Genomic DNA, 26201 nt, shown 5'->3' with positions numbered 1-26201 from the left:
AAGGAAGATGACTATCAACAACAAATAGAGGCTATACATAACGTAGCCTATACATAAAATGTGTTTTACCATAGTTAGAAAATGTAAGAAATGGAAAAACATTAAAGGCGGAGAAGATCATTTTGAAAATCACCATCCAAAGCCACGACGCCTCCAAAAAACATGAGCCGGAGCACAGACCAGAAGCTGTTGGATCAGTTCCGGTGAAGTTATGTCACATTCACCGGTGAGAAAACATTACAGTACAAAGTGAATTACATTACTACAATAACAAACATCTCCAGGTACCTGCTCTCTGTCTGCCATTGTCCCGCTGCCTGCACATCACACATGACCGCTCTGATGACGTATGATGTCTGCACGGACAGGATGCGCAGTGGGATGCAAAATACGCTGACTGAAAATATACACATGACGTATCATTGCCCTCGGACCGAGGAAAGTAATTGGTCCAAACGACCCTATGCCTTTCACAGAGGATATATAATTATACAAATACCAATGTTTTACTTTACTTATTGATTGCTATCAGGATGTTAAGAGACTTCCAACCAGCATGACCAAAAACGTTTCTGAACAGGATAACCTACTCTGCCTTTAAAACAATTATATTTTATGAAGGTTTGGTGGTTTTGTTTAAATAAATAGTATGTTGCTATAAAAATACAAAACTATTACTGTATTGGTTGCTGATATAGTGTAAGAAACTGTGAATGGGTTTGTGGACCCCGAAGAATTTACATTTGGAGGGAATTTTGCCACACACCATAGGTTAAACTGTAAAAATAGATCCCACGTTTATTGCCTAAAAATAGTACATCATTTAAAATATACTTAAATATATTCAGTTTCTTCTTCAGTGCTTTGAACAGGCAATATGTTCATCCTCCAATCAGCTTTGACCCTTCAGCAGCATTTCTATTCACAATTTTCATCATATAAGACACAGACGTACAGAGGCCAAGATTAAAAATGTTTGTACTGAGATGAGCTGTTTTACTAGCCTCCACACAAACATTCACAGCTCTAGAGTTTTGGTTTGAGTGTTGTAGAGCATCATGGACAAGTATTTAGGCACCAAAGAGATTCTATAGTGAAGATTTGTTCATCGATAGGCAGGCAATCGAGCATGCATATAGCATCTCAGAGGAGACATCAAGATTCTTTTCTCAAGGCATCATTCGGTTACATCCGATGCCCATGTGTAGAGCTGAGTGTCTGATTCACACTTTAAATGGAATGTATGTCCACTCTTAAACGAGTCTTGAAAATATTTATTTCACCAGCATGAGTCTCCAAGTCCTCTTCATGAGCAATGAGCTTCAGAGTAAGTTCTCAGTTTTACTAGTGATCCAGCATAAGACTCTGTCTTCAGGTGTCACCTCGATTGTTTATGTTGTAGAGTCAAGTCCTTTCTGAAGGTCAGTGCAAATTTTGTGCAAGTCTCCATCACGCAACGTTCCGCCTTGGGCCCACAGCGTATCAACATCAGACCAGTGGTCACCCTTAATGGCTACACTGGGGGTGGAGGACGGGGTCTTCCAGGGTGCTGTAGCCTCCGTATAGGCGGATGGGGAGCAGGTCTGCGCAAACAGAAAAATATGTCAGATTTTAAGCAGAGTTTTTTTTTTTTATGTTTTTTGACTGTATTTCAAAAAAACATAAATCTGTTAAAAACGGTTAAATTCCATAAAAAAAACTAAAATAGAGTTAGAATTAGTTGAGAATAATTTTTTTACATGAACATCAGTTTTCCCACCTGGCGGGTGCAGCTGCGGATCCATGGTTTTGTGAGTAAGAGGGTGATGAAGATGCAGATGCTTGTCCCAGCAGAGTGAGTGGAGGAGACTGAGATGAGGGATCCATAGGCAATGGTTTCTTGGGAACTGGAGGTTTGGGAGGAACAGGGTTCTGAAACAAGAGAAAGTTAGTCAAATCTTTTTGATGTTTCATAAAACTTCAAAAAAAGGATTCATGCAGGTTTTCTAAAAGATTTATAGAAACTTGTTACAAACAACCACAAAAGCAGGCTACACTTTCCTGTGGTGATACCTGTCGGTTTGAGAGGACAGGGTCTGGGGGGAGGGGCTTGCTTGGTGCAGCCGGTCGTGTTCTTGTGGGCTGGAGGTGCAGTGATAGAAAAAAGTAGGGCGGCGGATCAGGCTAACTTGCAACCAACCCATTTTACTCCTCTCCGATTTCCAAATTACGACAACCATGACTTTCACAAAATCACAAAATCAATCCAAGACCTATTAAATTAAGCATGCACTACACAGATACTGATTTTTCTGAGTCATCCAAGGTGATCAAATATTCTGTTTTCACAATGACTGGGAGAGTTAGAGGGACCTCTGGACAAAAATTAGGAGACAACTTAAAAATTATTTTAGGTTTACTGTAGGTGTGTTTAGGTAAAGTGGTCATTCTTTGTTTCTTAGAACTTATACATTGCTGTAGGGTGACAATAGCTTTTTTTGGAATTCAACAAACAATGGAATTAAATGACCACAATACATATAGAAATGTAGAATTAAAGTGATCCCTTAATATTTTTCCAGAGCTGTATGTACTTTAGGTTTTGGGTGTATATTTAGTAATACATATTTGTATATATTGTGTGTACAGATCGATAAGTAAGAAAGGTATTTCTAAAAGTAACAGACACCACTTAAATTTGACTGTACACACAAACCAAATAGTTGGTCCAATGGTACAATATTCAAGGTGTTTTTAATCAGTAAAAAATATCCAGATCCAAATAACCCTTTTGTTCTCCCTCAGTCTCAAATCACGGACCACAAGCTATCCACAGTACAGTTCTACATAGGAACCATCAACCCAATCACATGCACAAAAACCAGACACACAAAACCCCATATCATAATATCTCAAATGACAAGGACACAAACACAACTATACATGCAAACCACACAGAGACACAGATGTGGATTGAGTTTGAAAGGTATCAACTTTTCAAACAATACACTAAACATTAAGTAAATGACTGTGCTAAACCACAAATCAAAGGTAGCAACTTGCAGCAAGTGCACCCTCTACCTTGCACGGCAGCTTGCTCTCTGAGGGGGCGGGGTCAGGAGGGAGGGGCTTGGTGGGAGGAGCGGGCCAGTGCCCTGCCAACTGAAGAACCAGAAAGAGCAACAAGAACAGCATTTGTTTGTGTTTAACACACACCGATGCGATGACAAACCGGCTCAACTGACCAGAATAAATGTCATACGCAGTTACAAACAAGCACTTTTCTAACCATCAATGCCTCTGAATACCTTATAAACCTTGTTTAGCAGATATCAGATTTACCTGAGCTGGTTTAGAGACAGGATCAGGCGGAAGAGGTTTAGTTGGAGCAGCAGGCCTGTGCTGAATCTGACAACAACAGACAGGTGTATGGCAGACGATGGCAGACTTATACAAGCACATGCAGGTTACAATAAGAAAAGGTAGTTTAACAAGTTGTTAGGAGTTCGCAGGTATGGCAGTAAACCAAGAAAAACGAAAGAGGAAGATTTCCTGCTTCTGTGGCATTGTTACGATAAGAGCAGACAGACAGATCTGAATATCTCTGAATATGCTGTGGTTCTTATGTTTAGTAGGAAACAACTCATGTGTTACAAAGTGCAAAAGCATTTTAATATTTAGTTTTAGTGAAAAATTAAACCGTTGTTAGTTCTTTCATGGGTCTGATTATAGTCAGTAAGACCCTCCACAGCAACTTAAACCACAGCAAGGGGTAAAACACAGAAAGGTGTCCTCTACAGACCAATAAACGTTGTTTCTCACCACACTGTGACCTCCCAATAATGATCTTCTGTAATTATGAACTGAAAATGTGCCTCTGTTATAATTACTAAAGATAAATAATAAACAATAATCCTTAAAGATCCACATTTATATACATTGTACAGCTATGGCCAGCTTTTTCCCATCAGTTTTTCTTTAAACAAGTTGAACCTCAATAAGAATCTATATCAGTAAATCATGTTTCAGTAATCAAATAATACATCCGGATCGGGTCAGTCTCTCGGCAGAGCTCAGATTGTTCAATCCATCTCTGGAGGGGTGGTCTCGTCCCTGATGATGTGTAAACTGTACCTTGTTAATAGCCCGTGTGAGAGGAATGTCATTCTGGCGGGGCCACTGGTATCTGAGCGGCTGTACTTGATCTCCATTTCGAGCATTTGCTAGCTCCATAGCAGGAGTTCTGTGGCAAAAATACAACACAACAACAAATGTTCATACATGAAGAAAATAAGGCTGTTTCGTCATGAAGATTTATACTGAATATCTTGCATCAAATATACACATGCCATCCTACTGTATATAATGCACACACTAGAAATGTTCCGATACCCTTTTTCCCTTCCCGATACCTGGGCTCAGGGTCTCGGCCGATACAGAGTACTGATCTGATACTTTGGTGTGTATCTCTATACTGGTGTGTATATACTACTGGTCCTGTATGAATTGATATAATTACTTTATGGTCTGCTCCAGACTTATCCCTTAATAAAACATGAACAAATACATACAGCGAACTAGAGTATTTTTATTATCTGACGGATTTGACAGTAATATAATTTATTTTTCTTAAGACGCAGTTTTTCTGGCTGGTTAGTCCACTCGGAAATACTGCCAAACAGCGGACATACTGTTAGCACATTTTAATGTCTTCTTCTCAAACAGTGGTTGCTCATGATGACACAGCACAACTTACTGTGTTTGCACTTTGAGCAGCGAAGAAGATGTGATTTCCCATTTGCAGCGTTAAGCAAAGCTAGCGGGATCGGTACATGGATTCAAGTACTCATCGATACCAGAATTATATGTTGTATTGGTGGCATTTCCTATTCTAGTATCGGTATCAGAACAACCCTAGCACACACATTTAGTAAAAACACATTTGTTATACACAGATTAATCAGAACACATACTTCTCACATGAAATTTACATTTAAAGGTCAAATGTGTTTTTGGGGGATCTACTGATAGAAATACAATATAATGAACATAACTATGTCTTCAGAGGTGTAAAAGGACAAACTGATCTACAGAGCAAATTTCGTAAATACATGAATACACGTAGAACGTGACAATGTCTTAGTGTCAGCCACCGTAGTGCCTCAAAAGGGAGGGTGGAGTGAGCAGTTGGTTGCAATTTGGTAAATTTCATACACTGGACCTTTAAAGACAAGAAAACCAGGGCCGAAGAGTTCATCTAAATCTACTCTACACAAAACAGCTGAAATCCTTACACGGGTACTGTTTGCGATAGGAAACCAGATAACTGTGAGAGCTAGAGAGCTAACCGGAGGGTGTCTAAACATTTAAGACTACACAAACAATTCTCATCCAGACAGAACTGTAAGGTGTTCGGGGCGATATCTGCCCTTCGGACAGATCATCTCAAATGGCTCTAAAGATTATCTTATCAGATTTCCCTGTGGTGTGTGTTAAGAGTGAATGAACCTGATTGGAAGAACACCGGAGGTGAATATTTACGATCAGAAATCCTGATGTGTGGGGGAAACCGCAAGGACAAACGCACAAGCACTCAGTTGATTGTCATGCGGAACCAAACAATACCGCATCAGACAGCCGCATACCATCCGTAGTCGTGACTTCAACAAATCCCTTTTCTTTTTTCTGTTAATTTTCTGTCAAAAGCATTACAAACACTATCATCGCAATTACGATCATTTCAATAAAAAATTATGTGCAAGTGACGGTAGTCGTAGGAGTCCGAGTTTCCGGATGCTTTAAGGTAGAACAGAAAAAATAGATCCAGCAGCGCTAGTGGAGCCAGTAGACTCTTTCAGGTGATAATGTCAACAGCAATTTTCTACAAAACAGTATTAATATGATTTATTTATTACTATGAAGACATAAATACAACAATATTTAAGTTGCAATAAAATGATCTAGCGCTGTGCCGCCTTAAATGCTTTAGACGACGCTACGACGATTTCTATCTACATACACCACGGGTCTCCTTACATTTAATTCGCTATGTTCTGTCAGCCGCCGTAGGGTTTCGAAAGGGAGGGGAGGGTCGGAGTGAGCTGTTGGTTGCAATTCGCTACCTTGCCTCTAGATATTACTGACTGGACCTTTAAGGGACTTTTAGTAAACTCTTGAATTTCGGATGCTACCGCTACCATACAGACTATTTAACACTACAAACAAAAGTTCTACGTTCACAGATACCTCCGGAGATCTTCCTCTTTCACATAGTATTCAATATATGCCACAGAGACCCCACTGAATTATGAGTAAAAAACAGCATAGTTGTAGCATTCAGATATGTGTTAATATATAGGTTTGCAAAAAGGTTTCTTCTATTATAAGAATGTTCTGAAAAAAATCATTTAATGATCATTTGCTATAATAAATTCAGTCATCAAGTAATTCAGTCTGTCCTACCGGCTCTGGCGAGCCTTGTTGAAGGGAGTGTGGCCGAGATATACAAGGCTTCGACGACAGCGGGGGAAGCGGAGTGCGACAAACAGCAGTACGACTGGCAACACAAACAGGAAGATGACTAGCAGAGCCACGCGTGCAGGATCAGAATCTGTATACAACGAACAGAAAACACACAGACAAATCAATATAAACAAATGATGTAACATGACTCTAATGTGAAGTGTGAGGACGTGAGTATTGGACCTCTTGGTGCTCGAGCGGGGCCGCTGTCTACGCTGCCTCCGGTTCCAGAGTATCTGCAGTCAGGAGGAGCCCAGCCCAGATCACAGTGACAGCTCTTATTACTGTTACACACCTACACACAAACATTTGAAGATACGAAAGAGAGCGAGAGATGAGAATACATTGCAATAAACCTGCAATAAATCCTCTAAAACCGACATTTCATCAAGTCAAGTCAGCTTCATTTATATAGCACTTTTTTACAATTTTCATTGTTACAAAGTAGCTGTACAAGAAAACATTGACTATAAGCAAAACCTTATATGGTTATACAAGTCAAAATGCAAGTCAAAACACAGGTCAAACCCCCCATCCCCCATCCTCCTGCTCACCCCATGGCCATTGCACTTCCTGCGACATTCCTCAACACCAAATATGGAAATGTCCTGGCATCGCTGGTCCACACATGCCTGAGAATTCAATGTTTTAATAAATAATATTTGTATATAATATAATATCTTACATTTGTACATGTACAGAAAGTGGACATTTACCTTGTTGTGTCCACAAGCCGTCCCCTGAGACACCATGGCTGGGTCAGACACATCATCACCCAGATTAAAATAGGTACCCCGACAGGTAAAGTCACTCTGGTTTAGTTTAACCTTCGTGGTCAGAATCTCAGCATTGGAGCCCAGCAGGGGGCGATCACTCCCACCCTGACACTGGACACTACCACAATGGACATCCCTGAACACAACAGGAGAATATCACATTTTAAAGTACAGTATGTAGATAATAAAGCACAATTTCTCAAAATCGTGTCTGAATCATGAGTTTAAAGTTGAGTACTCTTTTGCGCAGGCGATGTAAGAACCGTTGGCCATCTGACCGCAGTTTCCATACTTATTGCCCTGTTTATTTACAGAGGAGAAGCAGATAGGAGGTGCGTGGGTGGAGTCTAAGAGGGGCAGGGAAAATAGAAAAAGCACAAACATTATGTAGACTTTTCTGACGACACAAAGCTAGCGATCAGCTCATTCGATTTATCCCTGTGTAGTGTGTGTCACTTACTGGGTCCCCATAGCATCTGGCACTGCGTGTCCAGACTGGCACACATACCGCCGTAGCAGTAGGAGGAGCTGTCTTTGCATGTCTCTCCATTTTGGAGAAACACATTGGGTGGGCAGTAGGGGGATGTGCCTGTGCAGTATTCCGGCAAATCACACTCTCCCAAAGGCTCCCGACACACCCACCCTGCCACACGCAGCTGATAAGAGAAAGATTTAATGAATATGATCCCAGTAGCTCAGTGGTAAGAGCATGGCGTTAACAACACCAAGTTTGTGGGTTCGATCCCAGGGGATTGCACATAATTGGAAACAAATGTATAGTGCAATGCATTGTACTATAAGTCGCTTTGGATAAAAGCGTCTGCCAAATGTAAGTGTCAACAACAGCAGCACTTTTAAATGTGTCTAATATTAGAAACACTTACACACCTTACAATTCTCACAGCAGATGCCATCAGATGAACACTGAGCGCCTGGAACCAGTTTACACGTACTAGCATTGCAGCAGGGATCATTACATTCCTGTACACACACACACACACACAGGAAACGGATTGCAAAAAATTACTTTACAGACAAATTACACAAGGGTGCGTAAATAATACAAAAATGTAATGAGTGAATTTTCTACTTTATACACTTGCTGTTTCTTACATCCAACAGGCCGCAATCACACTCCTCTCCTTTCTCCATGTACAGATTCCCACAACGTGGACCTCCCAGAAGACTCTCCGGCTGGGGGATGTTAAACAGACACATCCCGCCCCCATGCAGCAGACTGAGAGAAAGATCTTGCTCACTGCAGCTGCTGAAGAGCTGACCGGGCATGAACCTGCACATGGGAGCATTTCTTGTGTAAAGCATCGGCCACCACCAGCAAGCCTGACATAAGACCATCATGTGATCACAGACTTACCCCGTGGATGGTTCCATGATGCATCCCCCGAGCCGAGGCTCGTTCTGGCAAAGGCAGCTTCTGTCAGCTGTATCGTGACTCATTCCTAGGTTGTGACCCAGCTCGTGTGCTACCGTGGAGGCCACTCCTAAAACACTCACTAGGTGATCCTATGGCCCAAGCAACATTAAACACACGTGAATACTAAAATATGACTTAATTCTTTCACAAAAAAAAGAAATTTATAGTAATAGTCTGCCTTACATCATCTAATGTAAGAAATGTAAGAGTCCTCTCACCACGTTCACACCTCCAGATCGATCCCTCGAGCACATGGAGGACTGAGATGCCATGCCGACCGTTGTCCCGTCAAACGACTCACCCCTGACATATAAACACACATACAATTATTACTTCCTCTTAAAACCTCATCACAATGTGCCCACATTTCCCACAATGCATCTATACAAACATGATCAGTTGTGCGTTGTCATGGCGTAGTCGTGGCAGCAGCTCTCTGGTTCTCCACTCCAGGAAGCGGTTTAGAGTGTCAGTGGGACTTTTATCCACTTTGATCTTATCCTGGTCACTCCAGATCTCCAAACCCATCAGAGCCACCCGAACATTCAGTGGTCGGTAGAACTGAGACAGATATGTACACATTTAGTGACAGAGGCCAAAACACACTGATGCTTCCAGATAAACGGGGTCTGAAAACACTTGTATTTTACTTTTTTATTTAAAGGTGCAATTCATTACTATTTGGTTAAAATAACCAAAAATCTGTTTATTTAGCATATGCATAAAACATTTGTTTTTAAAACCGTCATCTAACCGCAAATGTACAACGGTAAGTTAAAAAAAATTATTCATTATTTGAGCTTGAATGATTTATTATCAAAGTTACATTTTTGCTGCAAAAGTCAGATTAAGATCATTTTACTAATGGTTAAGAGCGTTGGGCTTGTGATCAGAAGGTTGCCGGTTCTAATCTCAGTGCCAGCAGGTCATGACTGAAGTGCCCTTGAGCAAGACACCTTACCCCTGATTGCTCTGCAGTAATGTGCCACTGTATAAAACTACTTGTAAGTCGCTTTGGATAAAAGCGTCTGCCAAATTAATAAATGTAAATGTAAATGTAAGAATATATGTAAAGTAACCTGTTTTCAAATAGAGATGGCAATATAAAAAACAACTTTTTTAACAACACTTTAATAAAAATTTAAATTCGATAAAATGTATAATTAAAATACCAAATGTTAGTGGAAAGTTGATAAACCTGATGGCCCATGTTACCCCAGTATTATATGAAAATATACAGTACTAACAAGGTCAATGTGCTCATATTTGGTTAGTGACCTGACGAAATCTTACTTATCTCATATTCGTCTTTGTTTAATATATAAAATACAAAACATTTTGCGTTTAAATGACATTTTTACATTTGGCTTTTAATGTGGTCTTAGTCTTTTAAACCGCACTGTGCACAGTGCACAAGGAGGACATTAGTCGAGCCGAGCGCTTACGAAAGCGAAAGATGGGGGCAGGGGTATGTTTGTTTTGGTGATTTGAACATCAACAACGGCTAAGAGAAATCGGACACCCCGCCTTTAATACATATTTACATATGTCATAAAACTTACCCAGTCTACTTGGTTTGCCACATCCAGCATACGGTAGATGATAGTTTTATTATTCTTCTGATAGTTCACATACTGTAATAGAAAGGAGCCAGATTTCAAATTAAGTTGGAGTACCTGTGATGCGGTAGTGGCACCAGCAGAGGGCAAAAGAGACCTATCTTTTCTCACCTCTTTATGATCTGCAACCAGCACCAGTTCAATGTATTTGGTCTCGGAGATAATGTCTCTCTTACTCTGTGACAACAGGACATCAGATCATGAGATCAACAGCCTTAATTATACAAATACCTATCAATACATTGACAGTAAACACCTTTGTACCGTATGTCTGAACACATACACAAGCACAGTTACTGTAGACTTATTCTTGTTATCCCAGAATAAAATACACAAACATGCACACATACATACATAAACATCTCGCTCACCCTGTGTGTTTCTGGAATGATCTGAATGGGAGGAATAGAGGTTTGTGAAACTCCACAGCCTCCAGGCTCATATTTTTGCGTGTTGGTCAGGTAGATGACATGCATCCACCCTTCTTCCGTTTCTCCACTCCTTTCTTCATCTCTATCACCCTTTTCTTCCTCGGGATTCAGCTCAAAGCTCAGCGTGGCGTTAATGATGATCACTCCTCTACACAGAGATAAATGTGTCATTAAAAAATATTCATTCATGTCAGTTTTATTGACTACATACATACACCAATTTTTTTTACATTTTACAGCCGGAATACAAGAACTCATCCTTCTGTTTGAATGGCCCTTAAGCAAAACAGGATGAGAAACTCGAGTGCAATATGAATTGCTGTCACGGGTCAAAGGAATAACATTACTGGGTGGTCAATGAGATTTATAATAACAAAGGAACTGCATCATTTGGAGTTTTGAAAAGCATAAGCAAATGTTACCGTAACCCCGAGCAGGAGCTGAGAGCTACACGGGACTGAGAAAAACCTTGAACTGATCCATGATAGTAACAGTGAACCTGAAAGAAAGTGGTGGGAGGTAATTAGAATTAAATGAAGCATTCAATTATTATGTACTGTAATAAACATGTACCAGCATGTGGAGGGTTCACCTACCACTGGGTTTTGATCCATAGACACTCCGGTTCCATTTGGCAGGTAATAGAAAACATTCGGTGGTTTTGGGAAAAGATCTCTGCAGAGGTTACAATAAAAATATGAGTCAACAGAACCCAATACAAACAAATTTGATGATTTTATGTGGATGTATAAACTTACTGGCCCTTGTTTAAGAAGACAGATTACTTACTCGTTTTTCTCCAGATCAAGGATATACAAGGTGGTTCCCACCTCTAAACCACACTGCAGTCTATCAGGGTGACCAGTCTGGAGAGAGAGAGAGAGAGAGAGAGAGAGAGAGAGAGAGAGCGAGAGAGAGAGAGAGAGAGAGAGAGAGAGAGAGAGAGAGAGAGAGAGAGAGAGAGAGAGAGAGAGAGAGAGAGAGAGAGAGAGAGAGAGAGAGAGAGAGAGAGACAGAGAGAGAGAGAGAGAGAGAGAGAGAGAGAGAGAGAGAGAGAGAGAGAGAAAATGGTGTTAGATTGTTGAGTTGTGCATTTAGCCTAACCAAATATCTAGTAGTAATCCTTCACCAAATACTTAAAGAAACTTTCTTTCAATACTTCTTCAGACACAGAAAATCATACATACACGTAAAATACATAAACAAACAACATCATTATTTAGTCACACAGATATGAGTTCAAATTTTTGTTTATCTAAACCAGATCTGCTAAATAGGGAAAAACAAATGTATTTGAAATACAGAAAATCTGTCTACAGTCAAAACATACAGTCTAATTTCATTAAAATTACAGAACAAAACATCTATTTTCAATATTCATTAGCATATAAACAAAAAAAGGAATTAAAAACCCTTAAAAATAAAGGTGCTATACAGGATGTCATAAGAATCTATAAAGGTTTAACATCTGAAGAACCTTTCAATTTCACGAAATGTTATTTGCAGTGTAAAAACGTGAAAAAGTACCATTGACTGGATGGTTCTTTGGGGAACCAAAAAATATTTTTTATTTTAAAGAGTATACTTCATTTAAGAGGGAGAACTGAGCTATAAACAGACTTCCCTCCTTTAAAACCATATCTGTCACTGTCTCTCTTCTCACTTCCTGTTTTAAGAACTTTTTCCTGCCTTTATCACATCTCCTATCACACACACATTTAGCAGCCTGATGAAAAAGTGAAACCCCATTCAGCTTCCTGTTATATCGCTGCTGCCTTTTCCTGCTTTTCTCCAACGTGCTAATGGAAACAGCTCACATTATTGACCTCTCGTTCTCCCAGCAAATCAGAGCAGATCTATCTGAACTTTCTCTAAACCAGCCATTCTGAACAGCTTAACTGTCTCTTTACATGCCAGTCAGAATTGGTCTGACTTCAGCCAAATTAAGTTTAAAACATGGCAGTTAGAGTTAGTGATCTCTTTTTTTCTTTTCCCATGCAGTTCTGAATGTAAACATTCCAAGTTCTAACGTAATCACGTACCGTAAATGCTTATGCCACATCTTAAATCTAAATGAAATGTAATTCACAATTTTACTAATGTTAATATATGTGACAAAGTTCCATAAAAGGGAAGGAAGGAGACAGGAAACGGCGAACATAAAATAACTTTTAATTAATAAAAATCCAACGTAAATAATCAAAGCCAGCAGACCATGACAAATTATAACGGCTTAGAACTCGGCTCAACCAATCAGAATCAAGGACCAAAACCGACCTTTTATAAAAACAGGATATACTACAATAACAAATATATGTAGAACGGGACCTGGTTGTTTTCAGAAAGAATCCATTTCTAAATCACTTTTAGTGACTTTTATTCCAACGATTGGACAAAATGAGCGTTTATAATTTAGATCTCACAAATGTTCCCATTTTCACATCGTTTAACCAGATTGAACAGTATACTTCTCAAATATCACTCTCTCGGATCTCATCCTTTCTATGAGTACTTGGTAGATGCTGAAATGGTTCATCAGAAGGTTATGGGACTGACATCCCATAAGCATTTAACATCTGCATTCATTTTCAAAGCTGCAATTACACATACCCAAACATACCCTCACTCGCAGGATTCGACATCTACGTTGTTCATAAAAACCAAACCCACATCCAACTGTCAGACTGTTCCTGCATTGTTAAGCTTTTCCACAAAACATCTATTTGTAGACTTTACGTTCATTGCTATCAGATGGTTTTGGAAAGAGCCTTCACTATGAAGTTGTGGGAACGATCTGCAGTATGCTGTGACTGGATGGATCATTTGTTTCTGAACAACCAGGGCCAAGCTACACTGTGTGTGTATATGTTTGTGCTTCAATGATTACCGTCTCCTCCTCTTTTTCATTCTGGTTTGGCAGAAATTATAGTTTTGTTCAAACAACTGGTTTGCAGATCCGGTCTCTTAAGCTGACTGTTAGTGTCTCTAACTCTAACGCCACTCATTTTGCAAATTATGAAATCTGATCTATTTGTTCGTTTTGTATAGTCAATATCCAGTAAATCTACACCAGTTGCCAAGGTGATGACTTGAGTGTTAGAATGATATCAAGAGACATAAGAGATTTATTATTGTGAAATCGAAACTAGACATTTTTGCATTTGCTCATGTCAGTTGTGGTGGCAAGTTGTTAAAAGCTGTTAAGATGAAAAAAGAACTAAACAGATCTGAATTGAACAGTCTATTGCAAAAAGTGGATTTTATTGAGTGTCTGAAAAAGAAATTGGAGACAAAGTGAAAGACTCAGTAAGCTGAGAGATTTGTAGGTGTTTGCAATCTTCCAAATATCTTTCACTGTGTTCATCAAAATAAAGAAATTTGAGGGTGAGTAATGACAGAATGTTTTTGGGGGTTAACTGTCCCTTTAAGCTTCTGACTTCCAAAAAATGACTCTCCGTCCGTCCGTGTGCCTATTTTTCCATTTCTAACTGATTTTTCTCATCTCTTATCTCTCTGACCTTTACATGTTCCACAATCTTTATTTCCATCTCCACTAACCCTCTTTGTCTGTCCGTAACATCTGAAGTTCTCTTTACACTGTCCCTTAACACTCACCATCACTTCTCCTCCTCTCTTTCAAGCTCTCGCTTCTCTGTTTTTGTAGCCCTATTTGTTCCCCTCTGCTCCACCCTATTTCTGTTTCCCCCCCTCTTTAAATGCCACAATTTCTCATTTTCTCTGAGGTAATGTCCCTAAGCGCAGGCTGTTCTCAGTGTGATGACCTCAGCAGCAGATGAATGCTGGGTGGGGTACATTAACTGAGGCGAGCTGAGGTTGAAGAAAAAAAGAGACTGTAAGGAAGGGAAGAGGAGGATGGAGATTGTTCCAGATCTCAAGGTCTGCCTATTCCTTAACTGCTCAGTTTTTCAGGACTTTATTAGAGATTTTCTTTCAATGGAAAATTGCTGAGAAAATTATTTTCATTGTTTTGCTGTCTGAAAGATTAATGCCAATACATTCAACAATATTTACACATAGAGGTCACTACAGTGGAAAAAATATCTTGTTTTTCATGCTCCAGAAAAATAAAAATAATTCATGCATGAAAGGATTAAGCATCGACAATGATACATTTAAATTTGTTAGTTGATTATAGGAAAGCACTTTATTTCCATCTTACGGTTACACCCATACCGTCCTCTTGCCAACACCCACAAATTCCTTCTTATCTGTAGAAAATAACTACCTGACTGTTGACATGGACAATGGACACGTTTTGAACAACTAATGCACTAACGTTCATCTCCATCAAATATGTCTGAGAGAACGCTTTTTAATGTAGACTTGAGTTCCTCTGGATGGTTGGAAGCTAGAACTTTTTGGCTTAGATCCAGGACACTGATTATAATCAGCTGACTGTATCCATGGAAACATGTTGATGAGGATTGGGTAAAGTCCAGTAAAGCACCCCCACACACCCTCCCAATCCGTCACCCGCCTTTCCTCTCCTTAGCAAAACAAACTAAAAACAGACCATCGTTGCTTTGGTTTCTGTGATTCACAGAGGAGTTTTTTTCAGTAGACAAAAGTGAAACACCTATGACATACATCAGAGTGATGAAGTGACTGAGCAACTAGCTAATTGAAGATTAGTTGGTTCGGGGGCCATATCGGTCATGTCCTGGAGGGAGGAGGTATGTGCATTGCAAGGTTATTTTATTTTACTTAAATTTAAATATTGACCTAAAAATGATTGGAAACACTTAACTCAAGGAAAATTTTAAAGGTTGCCTCAAAAATAATCTGAAGTAAGTTAAAAGCATTAAAATTAATTATAAAATAAAATAAAGATGTATAATCTTATAAAGCAACATAAAAAAATAAACCAATAAATAATAAAATGACAAAAACATGTCATGTTTATTCTTGGTCTTACAGCGGAGTCATGGCATAGCCTTAGGTTTTGTGTGAGAAAGACATGGCTTTGTTTTGATTCTGACTTGCCATGTGCTTTCTGGTGTCTCGTCAGTGTTTCCCGCCCTTCTGTCTCGTTAACCTTCCCTGAGTGTTTCAGTACCCACACCTGCCCATTGTTATCTCCTTTGTTAGTTTTCCTATAAGATGCCCTCATGTCTATTGTCTTGTGCTCGTTCGTTGTACTTGTTACCCCGTCATAGTAGCCTTGTCAATTGTCCTTGGAGCGTTGTCCTAAAGATACTTAAGTTTATTTATAGTCTTAATGTATATTCTGTTTAGTCCTGGTATTTTGTAGTTAGTGTTCCTGTCAAGTGTGTTTAGTTCTTATCAGTTTATCGTGTCCCCTGTTCTTGTTTTGTTACCCCATCGTGGGTGTTTGTTTTCTGTTTTGTATATATATCAAAGTCTTGTTAACCCCTTCATCACCAACGCTGCCTGCAATTGGGTTCTTCCACCACGCCTCTCGTGACAAACATATACCAAGATTGCTAAAACTAAAATTAACACAATAACTTAATATTTTAAATTGGCTATAATTATTAGATTTTAATTAAATTAAATTAAACTAAAAATCAAAACTATAATAACTCTGGTGCATTGATATTCATCTTTAAACTTCCTGACATAAAGCATGATCTGAGAGGAGAGGAACTGAAGGCAACATTAAGGGTAAGGACACTTCCTGTGCAGCTGAGAGCTACTCTGAAGTCACATCCTGCCAAATTCCCCCATTCTCTGGTTCATACATACAAACACACCCTCGTTATTCCCTGTTCCAGTAATGAGGAATGTTATTCACAATGGCAATAAATCACACTCATGATTAAACAACTTGTGGGCAATAAAAGGGCAAAACTCATAAGACATCAGTTTTCATTTTGTTGGGAGCGACACCAGACAAATCAGATATCTGATGCAGCCAAGCTCAACTCTTGACTGACCATCTTTTCTAGTAAAGACTCACCTGTAAAACATCCCCCAGGCTTCTTCGAACTCCATCCACTAATGCAAACGGCCTTGTCTTCATCAGCGGCTTCATGTCTCTTCTGTGACTGGTGACTGTAGAGTAGATATGCGATACATATGACCGATACATATTCCAAATGTGTTTTTCTGGTCCTAATGTTCTTATTACAGAAAAACATTATGAATAAAAAGGAGAACGTTGTGTGTGTTAACTTTAATTAATAGGTTTGCATATATGTCGATAACAAAAGTTTTAAAATTCAAACAATGAACTATCTTGTGTTGCTGTGATTTCTGTATAGTGCTGTTCTCTCCAAAATATAAATCACTGTTGTGTCATGAACAAATTTTCCGACCACAAGCACAGTAACTGTAACTGTAAGTGAGTAATAACCATTATGCCATCTCTGTTGTGAGCACAGCTGTTGTTTAGTCTAAAACTGACAGCTGTGTTGGAGCATTTGTACGCTGCGCTGGCTTGCAACAGAAGCTTGAAATACTGCCAGTCTCAGCCAATAAAAAGCTAGACGCACTAAAACTAAGACTGGGTACATCCAGAGGAAGCCACACCAGCATAGTTCCAGAATTCTTAACAATCTGTTCACAATTACTTGGATTAGGAAAACGTCCATACGAATTAAAAAGAAGCATGGTTAGGATGTGTATGTTTTGTTTAGAATCAGCTTCTTCTCCAGCAACCCAGATTACATTGACATAACAGTATGTTAGATTCAGAAGTAAGGTAAAAAAACGAATTCCTACATTGTATTTTAAAAGCACGGTTAGAAATATGAAGCTTTGGTGGGTACAATACCATCTTTAAACTAGAGATACGCTGTCCACTCTGTACTCTGAAAGGGTATGATATGTTTTTGCGTCATGTGATTCTGTCAGAGAGTGAATGCATATTTAGGAACAACCTGGACTGTTTATTTCTGTATGAATAGGCATGTTATTTCTGTATGAATACAGTATATGTCTTTATGAAAATAGAGAGAGAAGTCAGAGAATTATACATAAACACATTTTCAAAAATAAAGATCTAGAGAAAACTTTACCCGCAGTGCAAATATTAGGACACAGCTGTCTTAAAAAAGACTGATTGATGTCTTATAGACTCATGCAGTGTTTGGTTTACTATAACAGTCTCATAAAATGTTCTGAATAGTCAGTCTTTGTCAAAGGCATAAATGAAGCCTATATTTAACAGCTTAAAGTTGTATTAATACTCTTAAAAGATAATACCAACGATTATTTATAGTGTCTTAGAGTGTTTTACAGACTACAAGTACGTAAGAAAATGTGTTATTTTGAAGGCGGGCTTTTAACCGAAAGGTTTTTTGATAAACCAAAATGGTTATTCTATAGCATTATAATTCCGTTTAAACACCTTTATTTTTAAGAGCGTATAATATTGTCCTCCTCGATTTATTCCTTAAATGATAATAGCAATCCCATACCACTGTGAGAAGAGTGAGTGGTCGTCTCATCCTGCAGGGAGAAGCTGCTGTTGCTGAGGGTCAGTGTTGAGGAACCTCTGAACATCACGAGCGGTGCGGTCTCGCACAAAATAACCGTGATGAAGGTTCTGAAGAAACAGCTCGACAACTGACGAAGCAGCTTCATGGTCCAGTGACGCACTACTTTGGGTCTTCCTTTGAACTTGAGATGGCGGTGAAATCACGTTAAGACCGCTCGCAGCGGTCCGCGAGCACAGGCGCTGATCGTGATCTGTCACACGTGAACGCGCACCTGGCCATTCACCTGCTGAATGCCGAACTGCGGTCCGTTCTGTCAGCGGGTTCCCGGCCCAGTGTGGGTCCCGTCAGGCGAACCAACATACTGCTGCAAACCTCTGCTCTGTTCCTGCGCTGATAATGGCCTCTGTATTTCGCCCGTTCCGATGTCTAGTGAGGCGGTTGAAACGATCCGTTCATGTAGGCTACTAAGCTTGTACTACACGCTTTCTGTGGGCTGAATAATATAGCCTAGTGCGCAATCCGTCCGCTCGCCTGTTAAAATGAGGCAGTAAAATCGTATTTCTCAGTGTGACCAACCAGATAGGATTTCCTCCTTTGCTTTAACTCATTGCTGCCCGGGCGGGTTCACATCCCGTGCCATGGTCATTATGCATCGGGCATATTTTTTAAGAAATAGTATCCTAATAATAGACGCACTATGCTTTGGGTCAAAGTCACTGTCTTATTTTACCCTAAATCACAACATTTTAAAAAGAAGACAAACATATTTGATCAATATTCCAAGTTTTTAAATTTTACATTTTAACTTTATTTTTGAAATATTACCATAGTTTAACCCTAATATTTGTTACAAAAAAGGTTATATAAATGGTAATCAATCTACCATAAATTTAATTTTAGCTATAATAAAACCATGTTTAAGGGATATTACACCAAAAAGATCACTCCAAATTGTTTTATTATTCACTCATTCGCATCATTCTAAACCTGTATGACTTTCTTCTCCAGAGCACAAAGCAAATATTTTTAGGAACACTGGTAACCAAACAGCCCCTATTAACTTTCCCAGAATGGAGAAAAAAACACTTTGGTGACATTTCTCAAAATATCTTCTCACAAAAGATTCATATCAATTTTGAATGACATGAGAGCGAATAAATAAAAAAAATTACTTTGGGGTAACTTGCCCAGGAAAATAGGGCATTTTTATAATAAGTTAATAAATAAGAACATTACAGATTAGTGTTTAATGCCTGTAATTGTAAGGAAGTGTTATGCTTTGAATATCCAGATCCTATTAACAGCCATAGTACACATCAGAATCAGAGCCGCTGTCTTGAGGTTCACTCTGGTTTTGAGGGGAGCAGCCATAGCAGATATTACCCAAGTCCCTCCAGCACTGCTGACAATAGATGATTGTGCAGCCATCAGAACTGCACACCACAGCCTGGTTCTGCCTCACAAAACCATCACATACCCAGCACCAGTGCAGCCTGCAACCCACATGCTTCAGAGAAACAAACAGACCCGACAGCATCTGGAAGAAGAGAGGAAGCATTCAGTAACTAAAAAATAAGTTGTGAAGATTTGTAAATGTATATTTTGAGATTTGTTATCCAATATCCTAAAAGTATTTAAACAAGTTATTACATGTGCTGACTGTTATGTTAACATTCACTGCTACAGATGTAGAGCTGCAGGTTTAAAAGAATGTTGTGATTGTTTTTGTTTATCGGATCTCTCACAAAACAGTTGCCAGTTTTGTATATGAAGTGAATTAACTCCACTTTATTACACAAACCGTTTTAAATGTTTGTTTTCGATTCCTCAGCCGCTTGCGTTGCCTGATGATAAAGCAGATTCGTTTCTGGATCTGCAAGTTGTAGAGGAAGATGATCCGTTTCTTGTCTCTCTGTAAACCATGATCAGATGAGCTTCATCTCACTATGTAAAATGACAAATGTAAATCTAATACAAAATGAACCCATGAACTTCTTGAACCTGTAAAAAAGGTTAAATAAAACAGGATTGTACAATTTTATTTAGTGTGGTTGTGAAGACTCAATGATGGACAAAAGAACATATATACACACACACACATGTTAGCAGTTCACCTCTTCATAAATGAGCTAATACTTCATGAAGTGTGGCAACACAGAAGCTGAATCAGACCTTACAGGGGTCCTCTAATCCTCCCCAAGGGCCCTCAGAATGCCGCAAATCTAATGCTATTACTGTTAAACCCTCTTATCTTATTAGTCCTTTACCACACACACACAAACTTGACAACACATTTTCACTCAGTCAGAGTGAGAACATTTCCACTCTTTGCACTGCATTCGGAGTGACAGACTTTGACTTGCTGAATCAGAATATCTGAAACATTCATGACCAAACGATTAAATTGTGAAAGAGTATTAATTTGCGGACTCTGACATGTACAGCACCATAGAACTGGGCCAAGCCTGGACGTGGAGTTCAGGTCTTCAAAGCGTCTATTATTTCATTCAAAATAATAATTATTACCCACTATAAATACACGCATGCTCACCTGCTAAAATGTACACGCAATGTTTTTGTGAAAATCACTGACTGTGAATGGTGCCAATATCTTTTCATAAATGAAATACAGTAAACTTACAGAACATGGCTATGGATTAGCTCGACACATTCAATAAGTCCAATGATTACTGCATCTTTCTGGTTATGTAATATTAAACGTGATAAAGTGTGACATTTAATCTCATTAGCCAAAGAAAAGCTTATGTTTATTACTGGCCAACAATATGACTGATTGACATACACGACAGCCGTACTTTCAAGCTACCCATAACAACCATAATGTTTTCTCCATTTAAAACCATCCATATAATCTCCACAAAATTGTGCATAGGGGTACTGGGTCCCCAGGTTAGATTGTAAATACTATGATGTCCAGTGTTACCCCATACATAGCATAAAAGGGTGTGGTTTAACAATCTAGTCCTGGGAAGGTGGTGTTACCTTGGGGAAGTAAAAGGCAGTGATGACCCTCCGCAGACGGTTAGTGTAAACCTGAAGACAGCACATAACGCCCATCAGTAACAGGGGAATGAAGATCCACAGGTAGTTTGACTGGTTTAAAGCATGTGGCTGTGGCAAACAGTCTACAAACACACATATACATACCCACAGTTAAGACAGCTCTGGTAAATAATTGCACAAGATGAAGAAAATATTCCACAGAAAATACTAATGCACATACCAGTGTTGCAGTAAATGAATGCTGCTTTTATCTAAACTCTCAGTCATTATTAAGTCATAATGCAACAGTTTCTTTCCATTTACATTGACGAATGGACCTTAGTTGATGCATCACTTATAGACATGAATAACTGCAGCTATTTAAGGTAATCATCATATTACTCCATTGCTTCGCCAGGTTACATAGGAACTAAATAGTACAATGGCTGACAGAGTTCCTGACGGGTCACATCATGCCAGTGTGTTATAAATAGTCCTCTCATCAGCCAGTCTGTGTGTGTATTGCCATGTGCCTATAGGTCAACATCAGGTCTATTTGGATGAGACACACAGACACAAGCAGAGCTCTGAAATGAACTCTGATCAGATTAAACAGGCAGCCAAAGCAAATACGTCACTTGGTCTCAGTAGAGACAGAATGAATCGTTGGGCCAACCGCCACCTGCAGCAGACACTGTGCAATTCATGACTCTAGAACTGTCGAAAAATGATGAAGCCAAATATTTTTGCAATGACATTTTAACAGAAAAGCGCTAAATTCTGTTTCCATCTCTGGCTTGTGGGTAAACGGCGTATTAATTAAGATAATCATGAGCTGAGATCTGTCTGAGTACATGGGCGAAGGTTGCTCCAACAAAAACAGAGAGATGTGAAGTGATCTTAAAATGGCTTGATCACACTGCCCCAACAAATGTCAACAAACACTGCTTTTACAACCATCATAACGTTGCATGTTGAATTGAAAATGTTTTTGTTAGGAAACATAACACTGTCCACACCAGTTTAAAGAAAATTACTCTCATTATAAGCAATGAAGCTGTCTACACTGGTGTGCACTGCAACAACCTTTTTTAATGTCGATAACCTACGCAAGTTACTGGATTGTACATCAAGGTTGGAGGAGGTGTTGAAGGCGCCAATGGTTTTCCGCAGAAGTCTGGCTAACATTGAATCTCCCCCGATTGCAATATCTGCCTGACGAACACCTTAGAAAATAAAGAGTGAGATGTGTTATGTATATTTTACATCAATTAATACAAAAGTAGTAGCACAACTGCGTTTTACTTTGTGTCTGTCTGTGTTTATTTGAGCTTACTAGTAACTGAGTACTCGGTGAAAGTGTGTCTTCGGATGAGATCAAAGATGTTGTAAAGGATTCCGTCAACAGCAAGCAGAACACCAACAAACAAAGCCAGAGACACAACCTGCAGGAATCCCACAATCTGCACAGGAAACATACAGTATCTCTTTATAACCATAACTATCTTAAGTTTGCTAATAAAATATGTTCTGTCTTATTATAAAGTACCACAGGCATGAGCTCGCTGGGGTGAATAGAGAAGCTCCAAGGGTTGATCAAACTCTCCTGCTCTACTTTCTTCAGTGGCAGCAAATGCCTTTTCCCCTAGAACAGATGTTTTAAGTAGTTCAAAACCATATATGTGACTCTGGATGACAAAACCAGTCATTAGTAGCACGGGTATCTTTGTAGCAAATAGCCAACAAAACATTGTATGGGTCAAAATGATATATTTTTCTTAATGCCAAAAGTCAAGATCATGTTGCATGAAGATATTTTGTAAATAATAGTAATTGTAAATAAATAATGTAAATAAATTAGGAACAAAAATGCCTACAAACATCGCTTGCTGCTGCCCACTCTTTGAGTATTACTCACTTCAGTTTGGTATCTATGTAAAGCTTAACATTTCTGAGTTCTGATTCATCTACTCTCCACAAAGTCAATACAGCGGAGAGCCAATAGAGAGCATTAAAACAAACCAGTTTCTTCTTAGTAACGGCCTGCTACAGCGCCTACAACTTTTAAGGTGATTTTCTCAATATTTCGTTTTTTCACCCTCAGATTCCAGATCTTGCAATAGTTGCATCTCAATCAAATATTGTTCAAAAAAAGCATGCATCAATGGAAAGCTTATTTATTCCACTTTCAGATGATGTATAAATCTAAGTTTCTGAAAATGTACCCTGATTACTGGTCTAGATATGTGAAAAATCTAAGGTTGTAACTTACCGCTCTCGTTCTACGGGCATCAATCTGTCTGAAATAGGTTGTAATGTAAACGTTGTCGAAGCAAATATCTCTGCTAAACTGGCGAACGTATCCAAATGCTCTGCAAATAAAGTGTTTAAACTACACTAAACAACAGTTTGATGAGCGATGAATTTGCAAATGCAAGTTTTGTTTTTATGAAGAACGTACGAGGTGAACACAGTGATGAAGGTGAAAGAGAGGAGGATATTAATGACTTTAGCTATTTGCTTAGCAATGAATGCTTTCTCCTCGAACACACGACTCAGTTCTTTAGAGAAATCCTGAATGATGTTCACTCCAAAAACTGACTGCTGCTCTATTTTCTGAAAGGCCAAAAGAAAAGGTTATTGTTCACTAAAAGTTGTTAATGTCAGTTTCACAATCACAATAATCGACGCTTTCTAATCCTAATTGACATATAATGTTTAAGCACACTGATTTATTTTTTATGAGATAAGAGGGTTTGCAGCACCTTAAAGACGGCATTTGTGGTGAAGTGTTCTGCAAGTCGGTTAATGGAGTAATCGAGTTTGTCAAAGGTCTGACCAAAGTTTCCCTCAACTGGAATTTTTTCTGTGCACCACGGTGTCATTACTGGGAGACAAACAACTCTATTATTAAGAGAAAATACATCTGGGAACCTCAATGTTGATCGTTGAGATCAGTAAACAAGAAACTGCTCTGGGTTTACCAATAAAAATAAACGAAAATAATTGATCTAGTTGTGCTACACTACTTCTTACAGTACATGGGTTAATCATTTGCATGCATTTTTATGTATTGAAAACTTCAGGTTTTCAGTGTTATAAACATTGTGGTCAGGAACAATTTATAGATACTATGCCATGGTAAATATCAAACATTGTGATGGGGACAGTAATAATATTGGCAGGGCAAATAATAATCAAAACCACTGGCACAGTAGAAACATATTATTGTGTTGAATTAAAATTAGGACCTTTACCTCTCATGACATCACAGAGAAAATTGAATTTCATTGGTACACAGAGGAAGTGGTTGATAAGAGGAGCTTGAATGGCATTCATACACGCATCCCACTTATCGCTGAACCAGTTATGACACCGGCCTATACCCTGTTGCACCACATCTGTTAGAAAAAAACATAATTTAACAAACACAGGAATAAAGAAAAGGTAAGAAAAAAGAACCTTGTTTTCGTGTCATTTATACTCACAGTCACAGCGTGCTATTGTCTTCTCCACATACTCCTCCTGTGTGCTGTTAGCTGTGTGCACAGAGCCGTTACCAAGAGAGTCATATCCGTACTGACCCATTACCTCATCCCGAACTTTCTGGAACTGTCGGCTCACACTCTGTGCCTCTTTCTGAAATTCCTCACTGTCATTCTGAGTAGAGATGGATTCATAGGAGATATATGTAAAATAATTTTCATCATTCATAAAGGCAGTATTTACATTTTGGAAGTTAGTTTGCAAATTACATTTCCAACCTGAGGTAAGGAAAGGGGAATGGCAGTTGCTTCCCAATAACAACAGTTTCATATAGTTTGCATAATCCTTTGCAATTAAAAGCACCTGTCTGAAATTTACTGTGAATTTAAACAAACGGAACAAAGATCCTTATTGTGTGGGTTCAGAGTCAGACTACAATACTTTGAACCAAAAAACCATCTATTATATCTATGATAATATATTATAGATAATGTATATGATAATATATCACATTATATAACCTTATGAATAATGTAAATTAAGTATATGTAAAGTGTCAGAACTCACCACTATCTCCTTTACTACCTCCACAAACGGCTCTGTTACCATTCTCCACATAACCTTGCTATGTGTTACCTGCAGGTCTATATTACAGCCCATGGAAAAGGCCACATCCTGCACATTACGCTGGATATTTGCAATTGGGCCTGATGGGAAGAAAACAGGTGATGGGCAGAAAAACAGATGGTTGGGCGAAGGGTGTGGTTAGAATCTGAAGACGGCTCACAATGTCTCATTGAAAAAATGCCTGTCTTAGATATTTATTTAGATATTTTTAATAATTAAGTAAAGTTTGTTGATTATATTTAACTATTATTGCATTGTGTTATGTAATCATGTTTCGGGATTTACCCTGGTAAAGTCCATGGAGGACAAAAATTATGAGGAATGTGCGCCCTTTTGAGCCAAGCATACTAGGAAACATCAGTAGGACCGAGCAGCGAAACTGTGGGGAAGATATGCCTCCAAGAATGCATAGACCTGCACACCACATTTAATATTGTTCAAATGTTCAAGTATTTATTTACCTCTTCTGATAAAGTAAATATATATCTACTCACCCACAAACACATATCCAACAACAATGCGCGGTACTGTTGTCATGGCAATATTGTGAATGAGTCCGAAGAACAATCCTTAAAAACATGTCAACCACATCAAATCCACCTTGCTTTTATATGTATAAAGATTCCAAAGGAAACAAATTGTGAACCATTAGACACGCCTCTTCATTTAAAATCCCGCCCTCCATTGACATGCGCAGGCGCAGTTGTGAGCAACGCAAGAGACTTATATGGGAAGCAGCATGTTATCTCAAACTTTAGAGAAGTTTAATGAACCAAATCAGAGAACTACGTTTAAATGATGTACCTCAGCATTAGTTGATAAAAACAGTAGGAAAATATCGTTCTTCGCTTCTCGTCGGCCACAGTGGACGAGCAAAATGATTGACGGGTAAAAGTAGC

At 38.9% G+C, this 26201-nt stretch overlaps 2 protein-coding genes across 8 annotated transcripts; both read right to left on the bottom strand.

The window, feature by feature from the left end:
- Nucleotides 1-769: 769 nt before the first annotated feature.
- On the bottom strand, nucleotides 770-18759 carry adam15 (ADAM metallopeptidase domain 15). 7 transcript variants are annotated; one of them, XM_079469691.1, is made up of 25 exons: nucleotides 18166-18759; nucleotides 16704-16798; nucleotides 11552-11628; nucleotides 11359-11437; nucleotides 11185-11261; nucleotides 10703-10910; nucleotides 10443-10508; nucleotides 10275-10346; nucleotides 9104-9273; nucleotides 8931-9015; nucleotides 8653-8801; nucleotides 8391-8568; nucleotides 8166-8258; nucleotides 7738-7933; nucleotides 7516-7624; nucleotides 7218-7413; nucleotides 7056-7133; nucleotides 6685-6796; nucleotides 6442-6589; nucleotides 4114-4222; nucleotides 3322-3387; nucleotides 3061-3141; nucleotides 2037-2121; nucleotides 1760-1911; nucleotides 774-1583 (listed from the first exon to the last, which is right to left on the bottom strand). In XM_079469691.1, exons 1-25 carry the CDS (start codon nucleotides 18329-18331, stop codon nucleotides 1392-1394), a joined length of 3039 nt encoding a protein of 1012 aa, XP_079325817.1. In that variant the 5' UTR covers nucleotides 18332-18759; the 3' UTR covers nucleotides 774-1391. The 7 variants fall into 7 exon arrangements, with proteins under 7 accessions (XP_079325821.1, XP_079325817.1, XP_079325819.1 ...); XM_079469693.1 differs by having other exon boundaries at nucleotides 2053-2121; XM_079469695.1 differs by lacking the exon at nucleotides 2037-2121 and having other exon boundaries at nucleotides 770-1583.
- Nucleotides 18760-19128: 369 nt separating this feature from the next.
- On the bottom strand, nucleotides 19129-25948 carry dcst1 (DC-STAMP domain containing 1). Its single transcript, XM_079470416.1, has 14 exons — nucleotides 25797-25948; nucleotides 25588-25716; nucleotides 25243-25382; nucleotides 24678-24849; nucleotides 24447-24590; nucleotides 23955-24076; nucleotides 23651-23805; nucleotides 23462-23561; nucleotides 22739-22834; nucleotides 22526-22652; nucleotides 22299-22415; nucleotides 21190-21332; nucleotides 19988-20098; nucleotides 19129-19723 (listed from the first exon to the last, which is right to left on the bottom strand). Exons 1-14 carry the CDS (start codon nucleotides 25837-25839, stop codon nucleotides 19484-19486), a joined length of 1839 nt encoding a protein of 612 aa, XP_079326542.1. The 5' UTR covers nucleotides 25840-25948; the 3' UTR covers nucleotides 19129-19483.
- Nucleotides 25949-26201: the final 253 nt, after the last annotated feature.

Source organism: Barbatula barbatula, assembly GCF_947034865.1.
Source record: "Barbatula barbatula genome assembly, chromosome: 12".
Lineage (NCBI taxonomy): Eukaryota > Metazoa > Chordata > Actinopteri > Cypriniformes > Nemacheilidae > Barbatula > Barbatula barbatula.
The sequence above is the reverse complement of the archived record's forward strand: the minus strand, read 5'-3'. Positions and strand labels throughout refer to the sequence as shown.

Coding starts and splice junctions, on each gene's coding strand:
- adam15 (XM_079469691.1), bottom strand. CDS start 18,331: ATGAAGCTGCTTCGTCAGTTGTCGAGCTGTTTCTTCAGAACCTTCATC. Junction 9,016..9,103: donor GACAACGCACAACTGATCAT/GTTTGTATAGAT, acceptor TTTATATGTCAG/GGGTGAGTCGTTTGACGGGA. Junction 4,223..6,441: donor AACAAGGCTCGCCAGAGCCG/GTAGGACAGACT, acceptor TTTTTGCCACAG/AACTCCTGCTATGGAGCTAG.
- dcst1 (XM_079470416.1), bottom strand. CDS start 25,839: ATGACAACAGTACCGCGCATTGTTGTTGGATATGTGTTTGTGG. Junction 24,077..24,446: donor TCTCTGTGATGTCATGAGAG/GTAAAGGTCCTA, acceptor TTTGTCTCCCAG/TAATGACACCGTGGTGCACA. Junction 21,333..22,298: donor TGTACAATCCAGTAACTTGC/GTAGGTTATCGA, acceptor GTGTGTTTGTAG/ACTGTTTGCCACAGCCACAT.